The 17,734-nt window shown below is 36.1% G+C and overlaps 1 protein-coding gene across 7 annotated transcripts in view; it reads left to right on the top strand.

The window, feature by feature from the left end:
* The window catches only part of LOC145674396 (uncharacterized), a 33,413-nt gene extending 16,679 nt beyond the window's left edge, over window positions 1-16,734 (top strand). For 2 of the 7 annotated variants that reach the window (XM_081744392.1, XM_081744393.1), the window contains exons 2-8: window positions 188-272; window positions 3,929-4,080; window positions 6,792-7,025; window positions 7,943-8,357; window positions 10,586-10,770; window positions 13,327-13,492; window positions 15,081-16,734. In XM_081744392.1, the coding sequence (XP_081600518.1) occupies window positions 188-272; window positions 3,929-4,080; window positions 6,792-7,025; window positions 7,943-8,357; window positions 10,586-10,770; window positions 13,327-13,492; window positions 15,081-15,571 (1,728 nt within the window). In that variant the 3' untranslated portion in view covers window positions 15,572-16,734. Of the gene's footprint in view, window positions 1-133; window positions 273-3,928; window positions 4,081-6,791; window positions 7,026-7,942; window positions 8,358-10,585; window positions 10,771-13,326; window positions 13,493-15,080 lie in introns of all 7 variants that reach the window. The other 5 variants (XM_081744390.1, XM_081744396.1, XM_081744391.1 and 2 more) reach the window with 4 other exon arrangements.
* The last annotated feature ends 1,000 nt before the right edge of the window (window positions 16,735-17,734 follow it).

Genomic DNA, 17,734 nt, shown 5'->3' with positions numbered 1-17,734 from the left:
TTAAATTTACCATTTAATACAAGCAGATTCTGACTTACGGGATTTTCGATACAACTTTGTCTGTAACTAATGAATTCTATTTTATTCAATTTAATATTTAATACAAATTCTTTTATCTTCATGATTAACTTAGTGGGTTTGTATTATACTGCAACTGATTATTATAATCCCATTATTGCTTGAGAAGAAAGAGATGGACAAATCTTCCTGTGGAGAAATCAAAGCTCTATTGGAAAGCTGGGGATTACAATCGTTACTTTCCACGTTTCAAGGTACGCAAATTAGATATTTTGTTTTATTAATTACTATCATTATTTATTACTATTGTGTTTAAAATCAATCCCTAATCTCATGATTTTGTACACTATGAAAATTAGCACAGAATATTAAGAAACATAGCTATGTCATTTGGGTAAGGAATACCATTGTAGAATTAACTTCCTGCTGGTAAGACAGTCGGTGCAGAATAATAATACAGCTACTAATATAAAAGTTGTTCACACACCTTCGCACAAAATCGAATGTTATTACTTTCGAACATTGTACTGTACATGCGACAGTCCATTCCTCGGAGTTTTAGTACAGGACTTCCTTACCATCCTAGCTAAGAAAGTGGGGAAATTCTGTATGAAATTCGTTTCGTATATTCTAGAAAACTGATAGCTACTTTTACCAGAATATTTGCCCGAGAATATTGTTTTTAATTATTTGCAGGGAGTTTGATATCCTGCGATTAGGATCGATGTTAATGAATGAATGGTGAGATGGATAATAGGGGAATAATGAAGGGAGAGGAAACGGGAGTTACCTCAAGAAAAACAACGCAGCCTTTCTTTGATCACTATAAAGGCTTATTTATAATTCACTAGCTTATCTTACCTATTTAGTGGTAGTGCTTTTACCTCTGTTGCGAGTGATTCTGGTTCTATCCAACGTCACGAGTTTGTTGTGGACAATATTGTCCGTGGAGTTCCTCGAGGTTTTCATTAATCATTTGTGAACTTCAGCCTACATAGAATAGCAGTACGTAAAACAATTTTCTTTTTGTTTCCATGAATTTTCTCTGTAGTTATAAAATAAGTTCGTAGATCTGTATGCTGCTTACCTACTTTCGTGCTCAGCCGCCTACACTTCGAACATGTGGACAAAGCAAGCCTAATTTGTAATTGGGATGGTTTTGGAGGGATGTGAAATAAGTAGTTCCATGATATGTGTGAATTTCATTAGTGTAGATAATTAGTAAATAGACTAGCAGTTACTCTAAGTAAATGTACTGTCCTGTGTTTTCAGTTTTGGGTGCCGCGGAGCTGTAGTAGAGCGCTCTCTGACGCTTGGATTCTTGGCTTGATCCCAGCTCACGTCAAGTGGGCTTTGTGTTGGACAAACATCATTTGAGTAGGTTTTCTCAGTTTCCTCCCACTTTCTTTTTCACTATTTCATTTGTTGTCAGCGTCAGTTTTCTTTAGCCTACCTGGTATAACTGTGAGACGTTAAACTGATAATCTTACGTTTTATTAGTCTCTTTTGTGAACTTACTCTTGTGAAGATATTCAACATTAATTAGTTATGGTGTTAATAAATGATAGTTTAAGCAGTCTGAAACCACAATGGTTCTTTGTGTTCTATTACTTTGAGTGGTGTTTCTTTATAACTTTGTTCCAGATGTCTCGAAGAAATATACAACTAACAAATCAGAAACGGCCAGAAAACTCTTTGCCCTGCTTTACATAATATATTTGTATTATTTCTTCTGCTCCACTAAACGTTTGCTCTTCAGATAGCGCATACTTACAGTACGGCTGGTTTTGATTGGTATTGTAGAGTTAACACGCTTGTGTATAACTTCCTCGTCACCATACTATTAGTGCCCGCACCTTAGCTGTAGAAGACCTGAGTTCAATTATCGGTGGAAAGTCTTATGGTTAGGATCTGACGTTAAGCAGTTAAGTTCGTCTCATATGCCGTCTGTGCTGAAAGGGATGCTAAACTGCAAACTAACCTATCTTGTGTAATGAGATTTTTTTATTGCAGTTGATTGACGTAATATTAATGTATGATACGTGTTTTCTGTGGTGGTGGCGTAAGCATAAACCACTCACGTACACCTCATTTGTCATTGCTTCAGAGCATTTTCAGTGCGCATGTGTAGCATGAGGGTTTTCCGGATTTATGTAGAGTATTCTGAGTTTTTGATTTTTGTTTAATTTTTAACATGTAAATTAGAAGTAGAGATGGTACCTTATATATTTGTTTTAAAATTGTTGAAAGTGTGGTGTGAAGAATTTCAGGATTCCCATGTTACGTCATAGAGCGTTAGTTTCGTTTACTCCGACTTGGATTAACCTTTTTTTGCCTTTCCGCTTTTAATATTTGGCTATTTTCTTTCTGAAATAGAATGCATCATTGTATCCTATTAACATAAATGTTCATACATTTTACTTTAAGGACTACGCCAATGAAGTTAAACAATCAAATCGTTGCATGCAGACACCCTAATAAAAGTGATACGCTTTATATGAGTTCCGGGACAATTGTTGTGCACAAAACGCTGTATTCGTAGGAATGTCAAATACTGAGGAATTCGTAGGAATAATGTCAATATTCACTGAACCACACCCCCCGTTCTGGTCTACTGGCCAGTGCGTTTCCCTTTAGTGTACGTGGGCAATGTAGAATCTATTTTTGTTGGGAAAGCAAATAATTTTATTTCACAATAATTCACTCCTTGATCATTCACTACTTTGACTTTACAATTAATCATCCGCCTCCTTTAGTCTAAAGAGCACAATCTTGGAACGTTATACCAAAAAAAAAAAAAAAAAAAAAAAAACTAATTTTCTGCTCACTGGTACCTTGCTTCCAGTTTTCTATTCGTCCTTTATATTGGTTATTTTTGTGATTAAATGAACAGGATTAATTTTGCTGCTTGTGAGTATATTACTAAACATGTTCTGCGCTATTAACTTGTAGGTAATATCTAAAGATAAATTACAAATTGTTTTGAACTTGCAGGAAACAAACTGAATGTTCAAAAAAGTGAAATAGCAATAACAGTATAAAAAGAAGGTTATATATATATATATATATATATATATATATATATATATATATATATATATATATATATATATATATATATGTAATATAAGATCTCGGGTGTTCTAAACATGGCGCCAACGGACCACAGATCACTCTCCTACAGATCAAAATAAAGCGAAAATGTTGTATGATGAAATGCCCTGCGGGGCCTCCTTCAGCCGCTATGGGGATCAAAATTTCACAATGTGGCAACGTCGCAGATTAACTTGGAGCCATTAGCATTACACTATGAATACAAGCAGTTGAATCGATTACTACACTAATAAGTGATACTAGTGTCAATATCGACTTTAGCTGCCATCTGGAAAGAATCGATATAACTATTTGATAGATTGATAGATCCAGGGGCGGATCCAGGACCGACTTCTGAGGAGGGCGGTGGATTGTCATACTGCTACTTTTAAGGGCTCCAAACTTTGGGATGATTTTTATTTATATATATAAAATAAGAAATTTTCCTCTTCTGGGGGGGGGGCGATCGCCCCCTGGATCCGCCCCTGGATAGATCTAATTAGTTTTTTTTTATTTGCGACGTTGGCACATAGTGCAATGTGTGACTCCAGACGATAACTCCAAAAGTATACAAATATATATATTTTGTGCTTTACTTTGACTTGTAGAGTAATGCTCTGTGTTCCGTGGGCTCTATTTTTAGAACACCCGATATATATATATATATATATATATATATATATATATATATATATATATATATATATATATATATATATATATATAAAAGATAAATAGATGTGTGTGTGTGTGTACTTTAGTTTGTTTTGATTGTATGTATGACTAAATGTAAATTTAATTTCATTTTTTTAAATAGAAAATCTCGTCGATGTACCCGCTTTGCGGCTGTTAACAGAAAGTGATTTGAATCAGTTGATACCCCTTGTTGGATTGAGAGCTAAGTTTCGGGAGAAGTGGAAGGCGTGGGTTAACCCATCGAATGCTACTGATAACTCTTCGGTGGGAAGTGTATGTATTTTGAATAAGTGATTGAAAAACGTTAGCAATTTTACTTGAAAAGAGGACCTAACACTTTAAATAACATCTTAACAGCCATTTAGACTTAGTTTAAGCTTTCTCAAACTTTTGCACAGTGGAGCCATTCAAATAGTTTAACAACCGGATCTATGGTCAGTATACTAAGTTGACGTAATATTAGTACTATATAATTATAATTTCAATGATACTAACAATAGTAATTAGGATTAAATCTTATACCATCTTTAGATTTATATTTTGTATATTGTAAGGTGCGTTGCAAAATGACACGATCCGTACAAGATATCGTCATATTATATGATCATAAAGGAAACTGAAAATGAGAGGTATAATAAGTGACACTGTTGTATTTGTTACACGAAAACAGGTATTGCAGGAATAGATACGTATAGACGACAGGGCGAAACGAAAATGAATAATAGCCCAAGAGAAATGTTGTAAAATGATACGAACGCAGACATGTTTAGCATATCACGTAGTTTGGTCGCTGCTACGGAACATAGAGGGCGTTGGACGAGAATGCGAGATGTTTAGCAAACGAGTGATAGAAGTTAAGGTAGTGAGTGCTACGACGAGGACGCTTGTGTGAGGTGGCGAGTAAGAAGCGTAATGGACCGTAACAAAGTATTGTCTGAGTGCGAAAAGGGGCAAATAGTGGCATATAAAGAAGGTATGTTAATGAAATTGCATGTCGAAGTGGACGGACTGCTTGTGTCGTGAACAATTTTCTTAAACTTGGGATGCGGTATGGAGTAAGGAACTAATCAGGAAGGCCGCATACACTAACTCCACAACAGGAAAGACAAGTTGTTTGAAAGCTAAGTTGTGGTGGAATATCTCTTACACAGTTGGCAAGAGACCCTAACATTCATGTACATAAATCTGCCCTATCAAGAGCTGTGAAATGCTGCAATCATCTCTGATATAAGAAACACAAGCGTCAGCCACGACCCACGGTGCATCACAAGGAGCGACTGCTGGTCTGGACCAAAACACATGTGACCTGGAAGCAGAATTGGCGTCGTGTCATCTTCAGTGACAAAAATAAATGTAATTTGGGTTGTTCCGATGGCTGACTGTACTACTGCGGAAGGAGGAACAAATGTTCTCTAAGCGACAGTACGGATGAGTCTGTAATATGGGAGGACTTTGGTTATTATGGTACTACAAACTTCGCATATTCTAAAATTCTGACATCAACCACGTACCAAACAGTACTTGCAGACAATTTGTTGCCATTTGTCGCGCGAATTGCTGGTCCCGAGTGGATCTTCCAACAGGACAATGCTACTGCCCACGTTGCTGGAACCACCAGGGATTGGTTTCGTGAGAAAGACGTGATTGTCCTTGCTTGGCCTTCCAATTCCACAGACATAAAAGCGATGGATAACCTATGGGAAATGTGTCGCTCAGTATACGCCAACGGTACCCAGTACAACAGTGTTTGCGAATTGCAGGATGCCATCATCGCTGCATGAAATCAAATTGATGTAACGCTGCTAGACAGCATGTTTGATCGGGTGTTCAAGATGGTGTTACGCAATTGCTCATAGAACTGGCATTTGTATTGCGTTCGTTTCATTTTGCTATAGTCATTATCGTATTTTGGCTGTTTTTTTCAGTTTGCCTAGCCGTGAAATGAGTGAACTATCTGTATATATATTCTCCTTGTCCATCTCTACATATCGTGTATTCCATCCATGACATAAGTTTTCTAAAGTTACATAACATGTTTGCATCTTCTGCATAATTTTGCAACATACCTTACATTTGTATAATTTCCTTAAACGGAATCTAGATTTTTCATATACGTCATTTACACTTCGCTCTGGGTGGACAGTTATTAATATCCCTATTATCCACCATCAGTAAGATTGTCCACACCGCCATGCAAGACAATAAAAGAAAAATAAAGATAGTCATTTGACTGCTATTTTCATCAATGAAAGCCGTAGGAAATAGTTTTGTTCTGTTTTTCTGTGCACACTGACGATGTAACGACAGGAGCGTATGTGGTTCAGATTCCATGTTAAGATGTAGGTCCACATCTCATATAACCTCGCTGCTGAAAGAGACGCTAAACTGGAAACAAAATCAAATTAAACTAAACCATACAAATTAATGGATAAGTAATCAGAGGCGATAGGTAACTGGGGCAGTCACAGCAGCTTCCCGGATCTCAGAAATAAAGGGGGCGCGGTGGCTCAGTGGTAGAGCGTTCACCTCCGGTGCTTGAGGACCCTGGTTCGATCCCAGCTCGCGCCGTGTGGACTTTGTCGTGGACAAACATCGTGCTCGTGTGTTTTCTCGGGGTTCTATAGTTTCCTCCCAACTTCTTCATTCCACCATTTCACTCATCTCTCATCAGTCTCCTTTAGTCTAGCCGGCATAATCGTGGGACGTAAAACTTAGATTTCAGTTCATTTTCGGAAATAAAGGGAAACTTTAATTCCAGACGACACTGAGGTTTCTCGTCTGGTTACTGGTCACAGCAGCTTCAGGCAGCGTATTGTGAACTGAGGCCCACATCTAAGGGTTTTGTATAGGTAATGTTAGGTTGCTTGTATGATGTTAAGATCAGAGTTGAAGTTGTGTGTACCTGAAGTATAATCAATAATAAATGAAATCTTTTCATTAACGTAGATCTGTTATTGAACATGGAAATGTTTAATTTCCTTAAGGTTTCTGTTCATTCCTATAATGATGGAGACTGCTTAGTGGATATATCTGATGCTGTTCTAAGAGCTACAGGAGCTAAAAGTGCAACAGACAACGACCTTGTAGAAAGACGACAAATTGAAGATACTTACGAAGCAGAAGGACATAACGAGGGTGTAAATAAAGCCCCCTCCAATTTAGATGGAAGTCAATCCCAGATATATGGAAATTGTTGGAAGCCTTTTGACCCTTTATATGTAAGTATCAATACCATCGATGTTTCCCTTACTATTTTGCTTATTGTTGCTATATTTATCATAGTAAATAGGATTGGATAAACAAAAAATCTGTTACAAGTTTCAAAAGTAAATGGATATTGGGATACACATTTTAATTCATACTTTTACTAATGGTAATTAAATTCTTTATGCTTTTCATTTATATTATGTAAGTTTATGGTGTGTCCCTCCACATTCTTCACTCATATTATGTTCACTTTAGTTACATTATCCTATCAAAGGTTTGTCTTTGTATACTATTATTTACCCTCACTCTACACTTATAAATTACAGTTACCAATGCCGAGCATTTAACTTCTTTTATTTATTTTTTAAATGTACAGCTTTCGTATCTAGGACATTTTCTGAGACTTGCTTCCTCCCTTCATATACATATTCTTGATATCTGGGGTTTGTTTCAGGTAACGTAATGAGTTTACAAGTGAATGTTACGACTCATAGTTCATTTCATTCATACTTCTCCCCAATGGCATCACTCAATTGGTGCCACATATGACCACGATCAGGAGAAAAATTGAGAGTAGCAACCATGTAACTTAGCAGTGCACCATCTTGCCATTCTGTCGTCTTAAAATACAGAAAAAACAGAGGAAGGATGTCAAGACATTCCTTCTGTGCAAATGTTGCTTCACCATTTGAAGGGAAAAAGACGATACATTGCTAAAAACAAAATAATAATAATAATAATAATAATAATAATAATAAGTGCTAGAAAGGTCTGTGGTCTTGAGATTAGGAAAGAACAGGACGACCTTCCTGTTCTCATACTGTATATGAAGAAATGAACATATTGTCTATTTAATCTCAAATACTTTGTTTCCTTAAGCACATCCACTGAGTGCACACTGAAAATGTTTTCGGATCTTTTGTTTCAGGTCTTTAATGTTCTGAACGAAACACTTGATGGAAAGGCAATAATAAATTCATCAACACAAAACAATGGATTGTTGCGCGGAAGTCAACGAAAAGAAGTAGGACGGCTTTTGATTAAGCACATCCTTTTTGAAAACCCATACAGAAAAATCCAGATGTTTGACTTCACAACCTTGGCAAAGCAAATTGTAGACCTATTTCCTAAGGAAGCTGCATCTCTTTATTATACAGCGTCGCTACCTGCAACACGATATCAGACGAAGAGAAATGCTAGCGGAATATTATACGAAGCTTACATTACACGGAGAAGGAAACTTCGGGAGTTAAAAGATCCCACCTCACCTCAGAGTTGTCCATCAAGGCGTTCTACGTCTTCGAATTTATCTTCAGTACTAACAGTAGAGGAAGAAAATGAAGGTATATAGATCTTACATTTACTAGCTTTCGTTTCATGCTAGTATGTAGTTTAGATAGTATGTAAAGTAATTTGTTACATGAAAGCAAGTATATAATGACAAATAATAATTAGTCCTGGAAAGGGCTCATACAGAGCTTGTAGTTTAAAAGGGCATGGGTTTTGGGTACTAGATTTACATACTCTTATTTTCTGTCAACGAATACATACTGAACGAAATGACTAAGCTATTATCTTCCCATGGTAACAAGACATTAGAAACGCGAACTTATTCTAAATGTTATTAAATTGCATGCAGTGAGTACTTAATGATATTACACCAATCATTAAAATATTAAAGAATAAATGACTTCTATGATAAATCATAGAACGTGCAAACCAGGTATAGTTGGAGCTGTTTGGTTTTATTTTAGTTTAGCGTACCGTTAAGCTGCGGGGCTATATGAGACTTGGACCTACAGTTTAAAGTAGGATCCGAACTTCCGCCAGAAATCGAACCCGGATTTCCCACGCCAGAGGCACGTACGCAAACTTCTTACCCACGGGTACTGTACAGTATTACTGGTTTTTATACCGTGAAGCCTACTCAGGTGAATTATTGCATAAACTACTTTTACTGGCGTATCTAAACTAATGATGTGCGATAAAATTAGTTTTAAAACTTCGTATTATCTACAGGTGTAGGGAAATATGCTTTATTAAAATTCAGCTCTAATCAGTGATTGATAAACTTGTAATAGCAATGTCAGGCGGATTTGGCATCTAACTTTGCATGTCACTCTACCTGAAAATATGACTAGATATGGATCACTCGATCAATAAATAGTTACTGGATTTCGCTTTACACTTTTAACTAATCACTACTAATCAATTACAGGAAAAACAATATTTTTCGAAAGTAAGAAATGGTGTTTTTTAGCATAACAGCACACACAATAAACATTGTGTTAATGACTAAAATCATTTTTATAATTTAAATGGCAGGATTTAGAACGTAGTTAGTAGTATCGATTAGTTCTTCACTTGTGCTATAGGTTTTTCCCTGTTCATTGTTTAGAGGTACAACATAATATGCCGCTGGGCTTTGCGGCATACCTGATAGAAAACATGTTAACTTCAGTACTTTTCTGTAAACTTGACATAACTGATATAAACGTCTGCTTAATTAGTAGTACTAAGATGTTTAATGAGGCTTTTCGGATGGTTGAGAGAATTCGTTGTTCAGCTCAGTTTTTGGCTGCAATCTTCAAAACAGAAATCTTTTTTTTACGTTCCACAGTTGTCATAGGCTGAGAGAGACTGCACTAATAAGAATGAATGAAATGAAGTGAAGAAAGTGGCAGGAAGCTGGAGAACTCTTCAGTGTTTGTTCAACACAAAGCCCACTAGGCGCGAGCTTGGTTGAACTTGGGACTCACGCACAGAAGATGAATGCTCTACCCCTGAGCCACTGCGGCCTCTTCAGGTTTCGAGCTACAGTATACAGGGTGTTAACTGATACTTGCAATACTGGAAAGCAACTGGAAATTTATATCGATAACGAAAATACTGAAAATATATTGAAAATTGTGTAATATTGGAAAATTCCTTTTGAGACGCTTCAAGATGGCAGCCCCTTCATCTGGGTGTAGGTAGTGATAGAGATAACTGGTAACCTAATCAGAAACCTAGCTAGTTCGAGAAAGCAAATAGTATATAGTTAGTATATAGAAATTTTATATATAGTTACGTTCATGTAATATTTTTGCAGTATCAAGACAGTAGCACACCTAAATGTGAACATTAAACACGTTACTCTGATATTTGTAATTAGTTGGTCTTGACTGTTTCTGTACAAATGTAATGAGACTGTAAAAATATGTAATACGGTGAACTAGCTGAGAAAAGTATGCTGTGAGGAGTGGAGGACCAACACACCAAAAAAGTGGATTGAAAGGCATTCTGAGTGGAAAAAAAGGTCCAGAAAACTCTTCTGGTTGTTGTTTTAGTCCACTAGTTTGATTTTTCTATTAGCATACAGAAGACTGCTTGTGTAACATTTTACAGGCCATTCAATACCATAGCATACAGTCGTATGTGGCACTCACGTTGTTTTGGTTCACCATAGTTTTCTAAACATTTTTCGGTCAGAATACTGGAAATATTTGAAATACCAAAGTCAACTCCAGTAGACCGTACAGTTCCTTATCTTTATATTTTAGTCATTTATACTGTGTATTTTCTTTTCTAGATGAGCCAATTGTGGATGAAAAAGTTCAGTGGCTTCAGAACAGTATCGATCCATGGGCACTAGTTGAAATAAATTGGAACGACACAGTCCTCAATCGCATGCGGGAAGTCGAAGATGGTGCAGGAACTGTCGTGGACTATTTTAACAAATATCCTGCTCTAAAACAACCTCAAGGATTTCAATTAGTAAGTGTTGTACGTTTATATATGAGAAATTAATCAATATTGGGTGTCCCCAACTCTCAGCATTTAAGATGTTTATCAAAATACGATGATTGTACGATTCTAAATTCTTCTAGAGCAGTGTTCAGCAACTAGTGTGTCGCGGCACACCAATGTGCCTTGTCAAGGTGAAAACTGTCACGTAAACGTTTACCTATTGTAAGACATTATTGAACTCTTTATCCCTGTTTCTGCGTGCCGAGGGGGTGTCAAAGTTCTCAGGAGAACTGCAACAAGGATGGTATTAGTACCTTTCTACATAGTCACTGTGCCTAGCGACACATTTTTGCCAGCGGTTCTGCACTTTCCGTAAGCCTGTTTTGTAAAAGTCTGCAGTTTGGCTTTGAAACCATAGTTCCTCAGAAATAACGTCTTTCCTACTGTCAAAATAACATTCTCTGAGTGGATGCTTCATTTGTGAGAAGAGAAAGGTCACTTTGGTGGGTCAACCTTTCATATCCTAATTCCACTGCCTTCATGGACACGAGCTCGTACATTGTCTGCCAACAGTAGAACCCCTTGTGTGGCCACTCCACGACGTTTCTTCAATTCCTCTCGTGACTTAGTCAGGAGATGGGAATAATAGGTAATAGTTAGTTTCTGTCGTAGGTAATCTTCGTGATGACCCCTTCAGTCTCAGAAAACTAAAAGCATCACTTTGGCGGCCGACTTCTGTGTTGTCTTTTTAAGGGTTGGAAGGAGGGGTGTTTCCATTGTTTGCTCATTTCCTTTGCTTATGGATCATAAAAATAAACCTAGCGTTCGTCAGTTGTCATTAGTCTGCCTAGAAGGTCCTCTTCATCTCACAGCGATGCAACATTTCTTTGCAGCGTCGTCGCGATCCCTTCTGGAATGAGCAGTCGTGGCACTCATCGTATTGACACTTCCTGAAAATGCAGCTGGTTGTGAGTATTATTTCAGGTAGACCCATATCCATATCTATGCACACAGAACATTTTCAATGGTAATCCTCCTGTCTTCCATTATCTCAACTTTCTCTATCAAGGCGACATCATTCATGAAAGATTCTTCCAGATCTACAGACGTCCGCGGTGGTCATTTGTAAGTTTGGAATTGGTTTCCACTTGGATCCTTTCATAGGATGGGGTTTCATCCTCAGACTTCTCTTCATGAATCTACTTTCGTGATTTCCCCTGCAGATGGAGGAATTTAATGACGCTTCATGCTTCAAGCTTGCCAATCATCGCACATTCAGAGGTTTATCTGGAAAAAGTTGTAACTAGTCCATGTTCATGGTTCACATACGTGGACGTAACTATAAAATGCATGTCCAAGGGGGGTTGTTGTTCGTCATTCTAGGTGATTGTACGAACTTGTTGATGCTTCCTCATATACTTGTACAGTATTTAATTTCCTGTAATTTTTTTTCGAAAGTTGTTGGATTAAAACAACTTGCATGACTGTAATACTATGTCTTTCGCAAAGTGTTCCGGAATTTAGTGATAAGGTAGTCAAATTATCACAGAGGCCAAGAACCCATTTACAATATCCGTAACGTTGCTAATGCTTCCTGCAAGGATATTATGAAAATAACCTCTCTCAGCTATTAGTGAAATTTGAAACATTCTTCTCTACTGAAATTACTTAGAGTTCATTTCCAATTCCATTGTATTTGTGAGAGTTGTAGTTTTAGACGTAGCCTGAAATTAAAGCGTCAAAAAAGGAGACTTCAACCATTCAATGAAGAAATGACTTGCATTAACAACTATTCCTCCACGAACCAGTGAAACAAACACAAATGTCACATTGGAGGTATAACTAGAATTATTTATTAACTTATTATAACAAAAGTATATTTATTTTATGTGTTCTGAAGTATAACTTCATACACACAGAACTAAAATCCATGTACTTGTGCCATAATATATTTTAATACATTTTAATTGACATAAATAATTTATAAATGTGTGACTCAATTTTTTTAATAATAATAATAATAATCTTTAATAACGTGCTTAGAACTAAAATCAATAATACAACTCTTGGTCGTGTAATTCAATGATACGAATATAAACCTATAGAATACAATAAAACCATAAAACGATAGAAAATATTATGCTAATTACATATGAAATAAGTGAATTAAACCATAGTCAGTGCATTAAGTCATTGCAAATCAAGGTAAATAAAATAGTTTTAAGATGTTCAATGATTGTAATACTTTACAGGTCTTGAGACTAAAACTTGTTTTGTTGCTAGGTTAGGTGGCTCAGTAGTACTTAACTCTCGTGCATGGGTTCTTAGTTTGATCCCCGGGTAAGTTTGTGGCTTACAACATTGCACCTGTGGGTGGATTTCTTACAGTATTAATTTCTTGCAAAATATTACCTTCAATCTCATATTGATTAACAATAATAAACAAAAATATTTGTGAAATAGCTGCAAAAATTAATCGTAAGACTGTCCAACTGGTACGTGTATGTATCGCTGTTGGTTGAACATATGTACTTTTTTTTTTTTGCTCCATTGGTGTTTTAATGTTTACAATTTTCTTTTCAGCTGTTACACGATTTTTCGTACCTCTATCCAGAGAAGGACAACTGTTTCTTCAGTACTATAGTGGCAGTACGAGATAGAATAATCAATATCGCTGAAGAACGCATAAAGACTTCCAGGGATCCAGAATTAAAGCATCAAATTTCAAATTACATAGGACAAATTAGAGGTAATGCAAATTCAATTTTACTTTGAATTTTGAAGTATCTCTGAAAGTTGCGTTTCGAGCATAGACAATCATGTTACCTGGACCCACTCTGTCCTAACACTACATATTTCTAATACAGCTTAAGTGGGTCATATCACAAGTAGGTAATATTTTGTATTTTTTATTTTTATTTATTTTTATTTATTTATTTTTGTTCAAAGGCTTCCATGAAAGGCTCCCTAAGCACGAAATATATTTGTTTCTGGGTACTTTACAAGAGTTTAAAAATTATTCCTCTCTTAGACAGAGTGGGTAAGGTACTGGTAGGCCCACAGCGGTATAAACTAGTTTTCCAACTAGACCAGTAACTATCATTCTTTGAAAAGGAATGAAGTTTCATCTTAAATTAAAACAAAATGCGAAAGTTATTATTCCTTATCATGTACACTTATGTTTCTGCTCCATATTTGTATGGCATTTGTTTAATCGTTCTGTTGTATTACGGAACTTATATTAAATTCGTTGTCACATTATTTCTATTCTAAGGAAGGCTTTGGATGCCAGATGAAATTTCGTTGATTGAAGCAGTACTGTTGATATTGGCTTCGACGTTATGCACCAAGGCTAAAGGAGACTGTGCTAATGGTGGTGAACAAAATGGTAAAATTGTTTAAGAAGTCGAGAAAACCCACGCACACTGTTCACCACAAAGCCATTTGGCGAGAGCCTCTCCGTTGATCTAGTGACTAGTGTGTGCGTCTTTGATGCACGTGGTCTCGAGTTCAATTCCCAGTGAGAGCACACAAAAAAGTTTAGTTTAACATTCACTTTAGTTTACCGTCGTTCTGTCTTTTACCCTAATGAACATTACCGTGTAACATTAAACAAAAATGTAAATAAAACATATATGAAAACTTACGATCATGATCAGCAGAGTAGAAAATAAGGACAATTATATATATTTAGAAAGTACTAACTTGGATATTGAATGGATTTTAGAAGCTAAAACTAGGGATGACATATGTTCATAATGAGCTATTTAGCATGTGCTGAATTCGTAATGCAATCAAGAGACTGAGAACTGAAATTAAACAGAAAACTAGTGAACCTTCACTTTTACAATAAAATAGCTTAGTTTCACATACATGTTCATAGACAAAGGAATATTGTCAAATAATACTAGGATTTAGTTCGACCTAAACAATACACTGGTATATATTTTGAAGCTAGTTGTTAATTAAGTGTTAAGATAACTCATTGGAACTCTTGGCTTGAAATCATTGAATAATAAAACCATATTAGTCATAGTAGGTAAAAAATAGAATGAGAAAATGTTTCGACATCCAACCATAATAGCGTGTAATTTTTCTTTACTATGACTGGTGTTATCAGTAAATATCGGCTGGTCGCTTATCTTCGTATTTCTGAAATTATTCTTCGCATCATTCAATAGTGATTTTATTTAATTCTTTCAATTAGTTCCCTCTTAGTTATCACCAATGTTTGTCAGTTACCGGTAACTGAAATACTCAGAAGTGTCGATTATAATTTAGCTCTAGTTTACTTTCACACTGAACGACCCGATTATAACTACTGTTGTTCTTTTCAGATCAAGATCCTGACTCAAGGAGTCTAGTGGTCCTTTTGTTAATTCCTTACATAATTGGAATTCCGCCCTGCAGACGGAAGAGAGGATTTACAACATGGAAACCATCGCGCTCAGAAATAAGAGATGGATTCATAACTCAAGTTGCATCAGGAGATGACGTACAGGTGTGCGTTGAATCCCGAAGGAACAAACTCCAACGTCTTGGACGGTCTTTCCAGCCCCTTGTGTTATTTGTTGGTGACAATCTTACGGAAGTGAAGGGAGTGTATGTTGTAGTGGATAACACATATTATTCCATGCACAGTGTAATCCAAGCTGTAGATGTTGCTTTCAAAATTTTTCAGTCCGTTGGTGCTCAATACCCAGAAGAAGCATCAGATATTTGGCTCGTCATACAGAGAGGATTTTACAACATAGAAACAAAATTCGATCGTATAAATCAAGCAGTGAGGAACTTACTAGCGGATCTTTGCCTCTTAACTATTACATAAAAGGTATACGTGTTACGGATGTGCGAAGAAATTCCCTGTAGTATCTAACTTAATAAAGCACATGAGAATTTACTGCAGGAAGTTAACTACTGGTACGAGGGATTTCCGTTGCGGTGAAAGAAGGTGCTTTCGCCTCTTTTCATCGGGAGTTACTCTTAAAAGACACTTAGTTAGAGTCCATTCAACATGTACTTCGTCCCCATCAGTCATTGATTCCCAATCAAACCTAAATATTGTACTTTCTGATACCCCTTCTACACCCACGCAAGATTTTGTTCATGAAATAACCAAAGAAAACGCTATAGCACAATTTGTATCATCACTGCATGCAATGCCACTTATTCCTCGTTCTACAATTCAGTTCATTGTGGAAAACTTGAATAATTTTTTACATGCCTCAAAAAATATTCTTGAAACCGAATTTTATAATATGGTTGGTAGAGATAATGTTCCAAGATACATTCAAGAATGCTTCGAAAAAGTGTTGTCATCACATGCTGCATGTGTAACGGATCTTCGTTCAGAATATAAACGTCTTCAATTCTTTGAACGTTTGGAAACGTACATTGCTCCCATAGAAATTACAATTGGGCAACGTATGGAGTCCAAACGTTCAGGAGATGGTGTCGGTTTTGTATCTATACCTTGTACAATGCAGCTTATACCTATCAATGTTGTTCTTCAAAAATTTTTTTCAATTAATAAAGTCTTATTTGAAACCTTACAATATTTAAAGTATTTAGAAAATGATGCAATCTGTTTAGAAAACATTGTGCAGGCGAAAATTTGGAAAGATGTACTGAACACAAGTGAAGAAAATTACCTTCACCTTCCCATGATACTGTATTTCGACGATTTTGAGATTGGGAATCCTCTTGGTAGTCATGCTACTATTCATAAATTAGGTGCAATTTACTTGTCGTTGCCCTGTCTCCCCACTCACTACGCTTCCCTTTTGAATCACATTTTCCTTCTCGCATTGTTCCATTCATCTGACAGGAACAAATTTGGAAACAACATAGTTTTCCAAAAAATAATTGAAATACTCAATGAATTAAACCATACGGGTGTATCAGTGGCCACCGATGTTTTCAGCGGAGCTATTAAGTTTCATGTTGTGTGTTTATGTGGCGATAATTTAGCCTTAAATGGCATATTGGGTTTTGTGGAGAACTTTGTGGCAAATTATTACTGTAGAATCTGTACTTGTAGCAAACAGCAGATGCAAAGTATGTTGTATGAAGATAAAACGTCATTGAGGAGCATAGAAAATTATGAGCAACATTTACTCTTAAATGATACGTCGAGAACAGGTATCAAGGAGAAATGTGTTTTCCTTAATTTAAATGGATTTAAACTTTTTGATAATGTAGGAGTAGATATTTTACATGACTACTTAGAAGGTTGTTGTCGTTACGTAATGAATTTTGTTATTACTTATTTAGTTCAAGAGACGAAACTAGTTCCATTGAATATTGTACAAGCTCGATTGTTTAATTTTGATTACGGTCCGGATTCTTCGTCCAAACCTGTGAATGCATTAACAGTGGAAGGATCCAACTTGAAACTTAGAACGTCTGCTTCTGAAATGGTTACATTAGTTAGGTATTTTGGTTTACTTTTTGGCTATTATGTTCCAAGAAAAAATGAAGTGTGTAATTTGTATACAGCGTTACGTAGAATTTTGGATAGATTGTTAAATAAGAGGGTTTATAATGATACGTCTGAGCAACTGACATATTTAATAGCAGATCTTAATGAGACATATTGCAACCTTACTAAAAGTTCGCTAAAACCAAAATTCCATTTTCTTTTACACTATCCTAGTATGCTTCTTAAGTTTGGACCTTTGACCCAAGTGTGGACAATGAGGTTTGAGGCCAAACATAAAATTTCTAAAATTGCTGCCAGGGCGTCTTCGAGCCGTGTGAACATATGCAAAACAATTGCAATGAAAAACCAACTAATATTGAACGACATGATTTTAAAAAATAAACCTGTGTGCTCTTTCATTTGTGGAAAAAAGCGAAAAGTGGAAACTATCATCACTAGTTTGCTGAAACAAAAGTTTTTTTCTGACATCGAATCCTGTGATATATTCTGTAGCCTGGGTAAGAATTAAAGGTGTTAAATTAGATGTTTCTTCTGTTGTTACTGTTGATC

Source organism: Thermobia domestica, chromosome 17, assembly GCF_964235325.1.
Source record: "Thermobia domestica chromosome 17, izTheDome1.hap1.1, whole genome shotgun sequence".
Lineage (NCBI taxonomy): Eukaryota > Metazoa > Arthropoda > Insecta > Zygentoma > Lepismatidae > Thermobia > Thermobia domestica.
The sequence above is the reverse complement of the archived record's forward strand: the minus strand, read 5'-3'. Positions and strand labels throughout refer to the sequence as shown.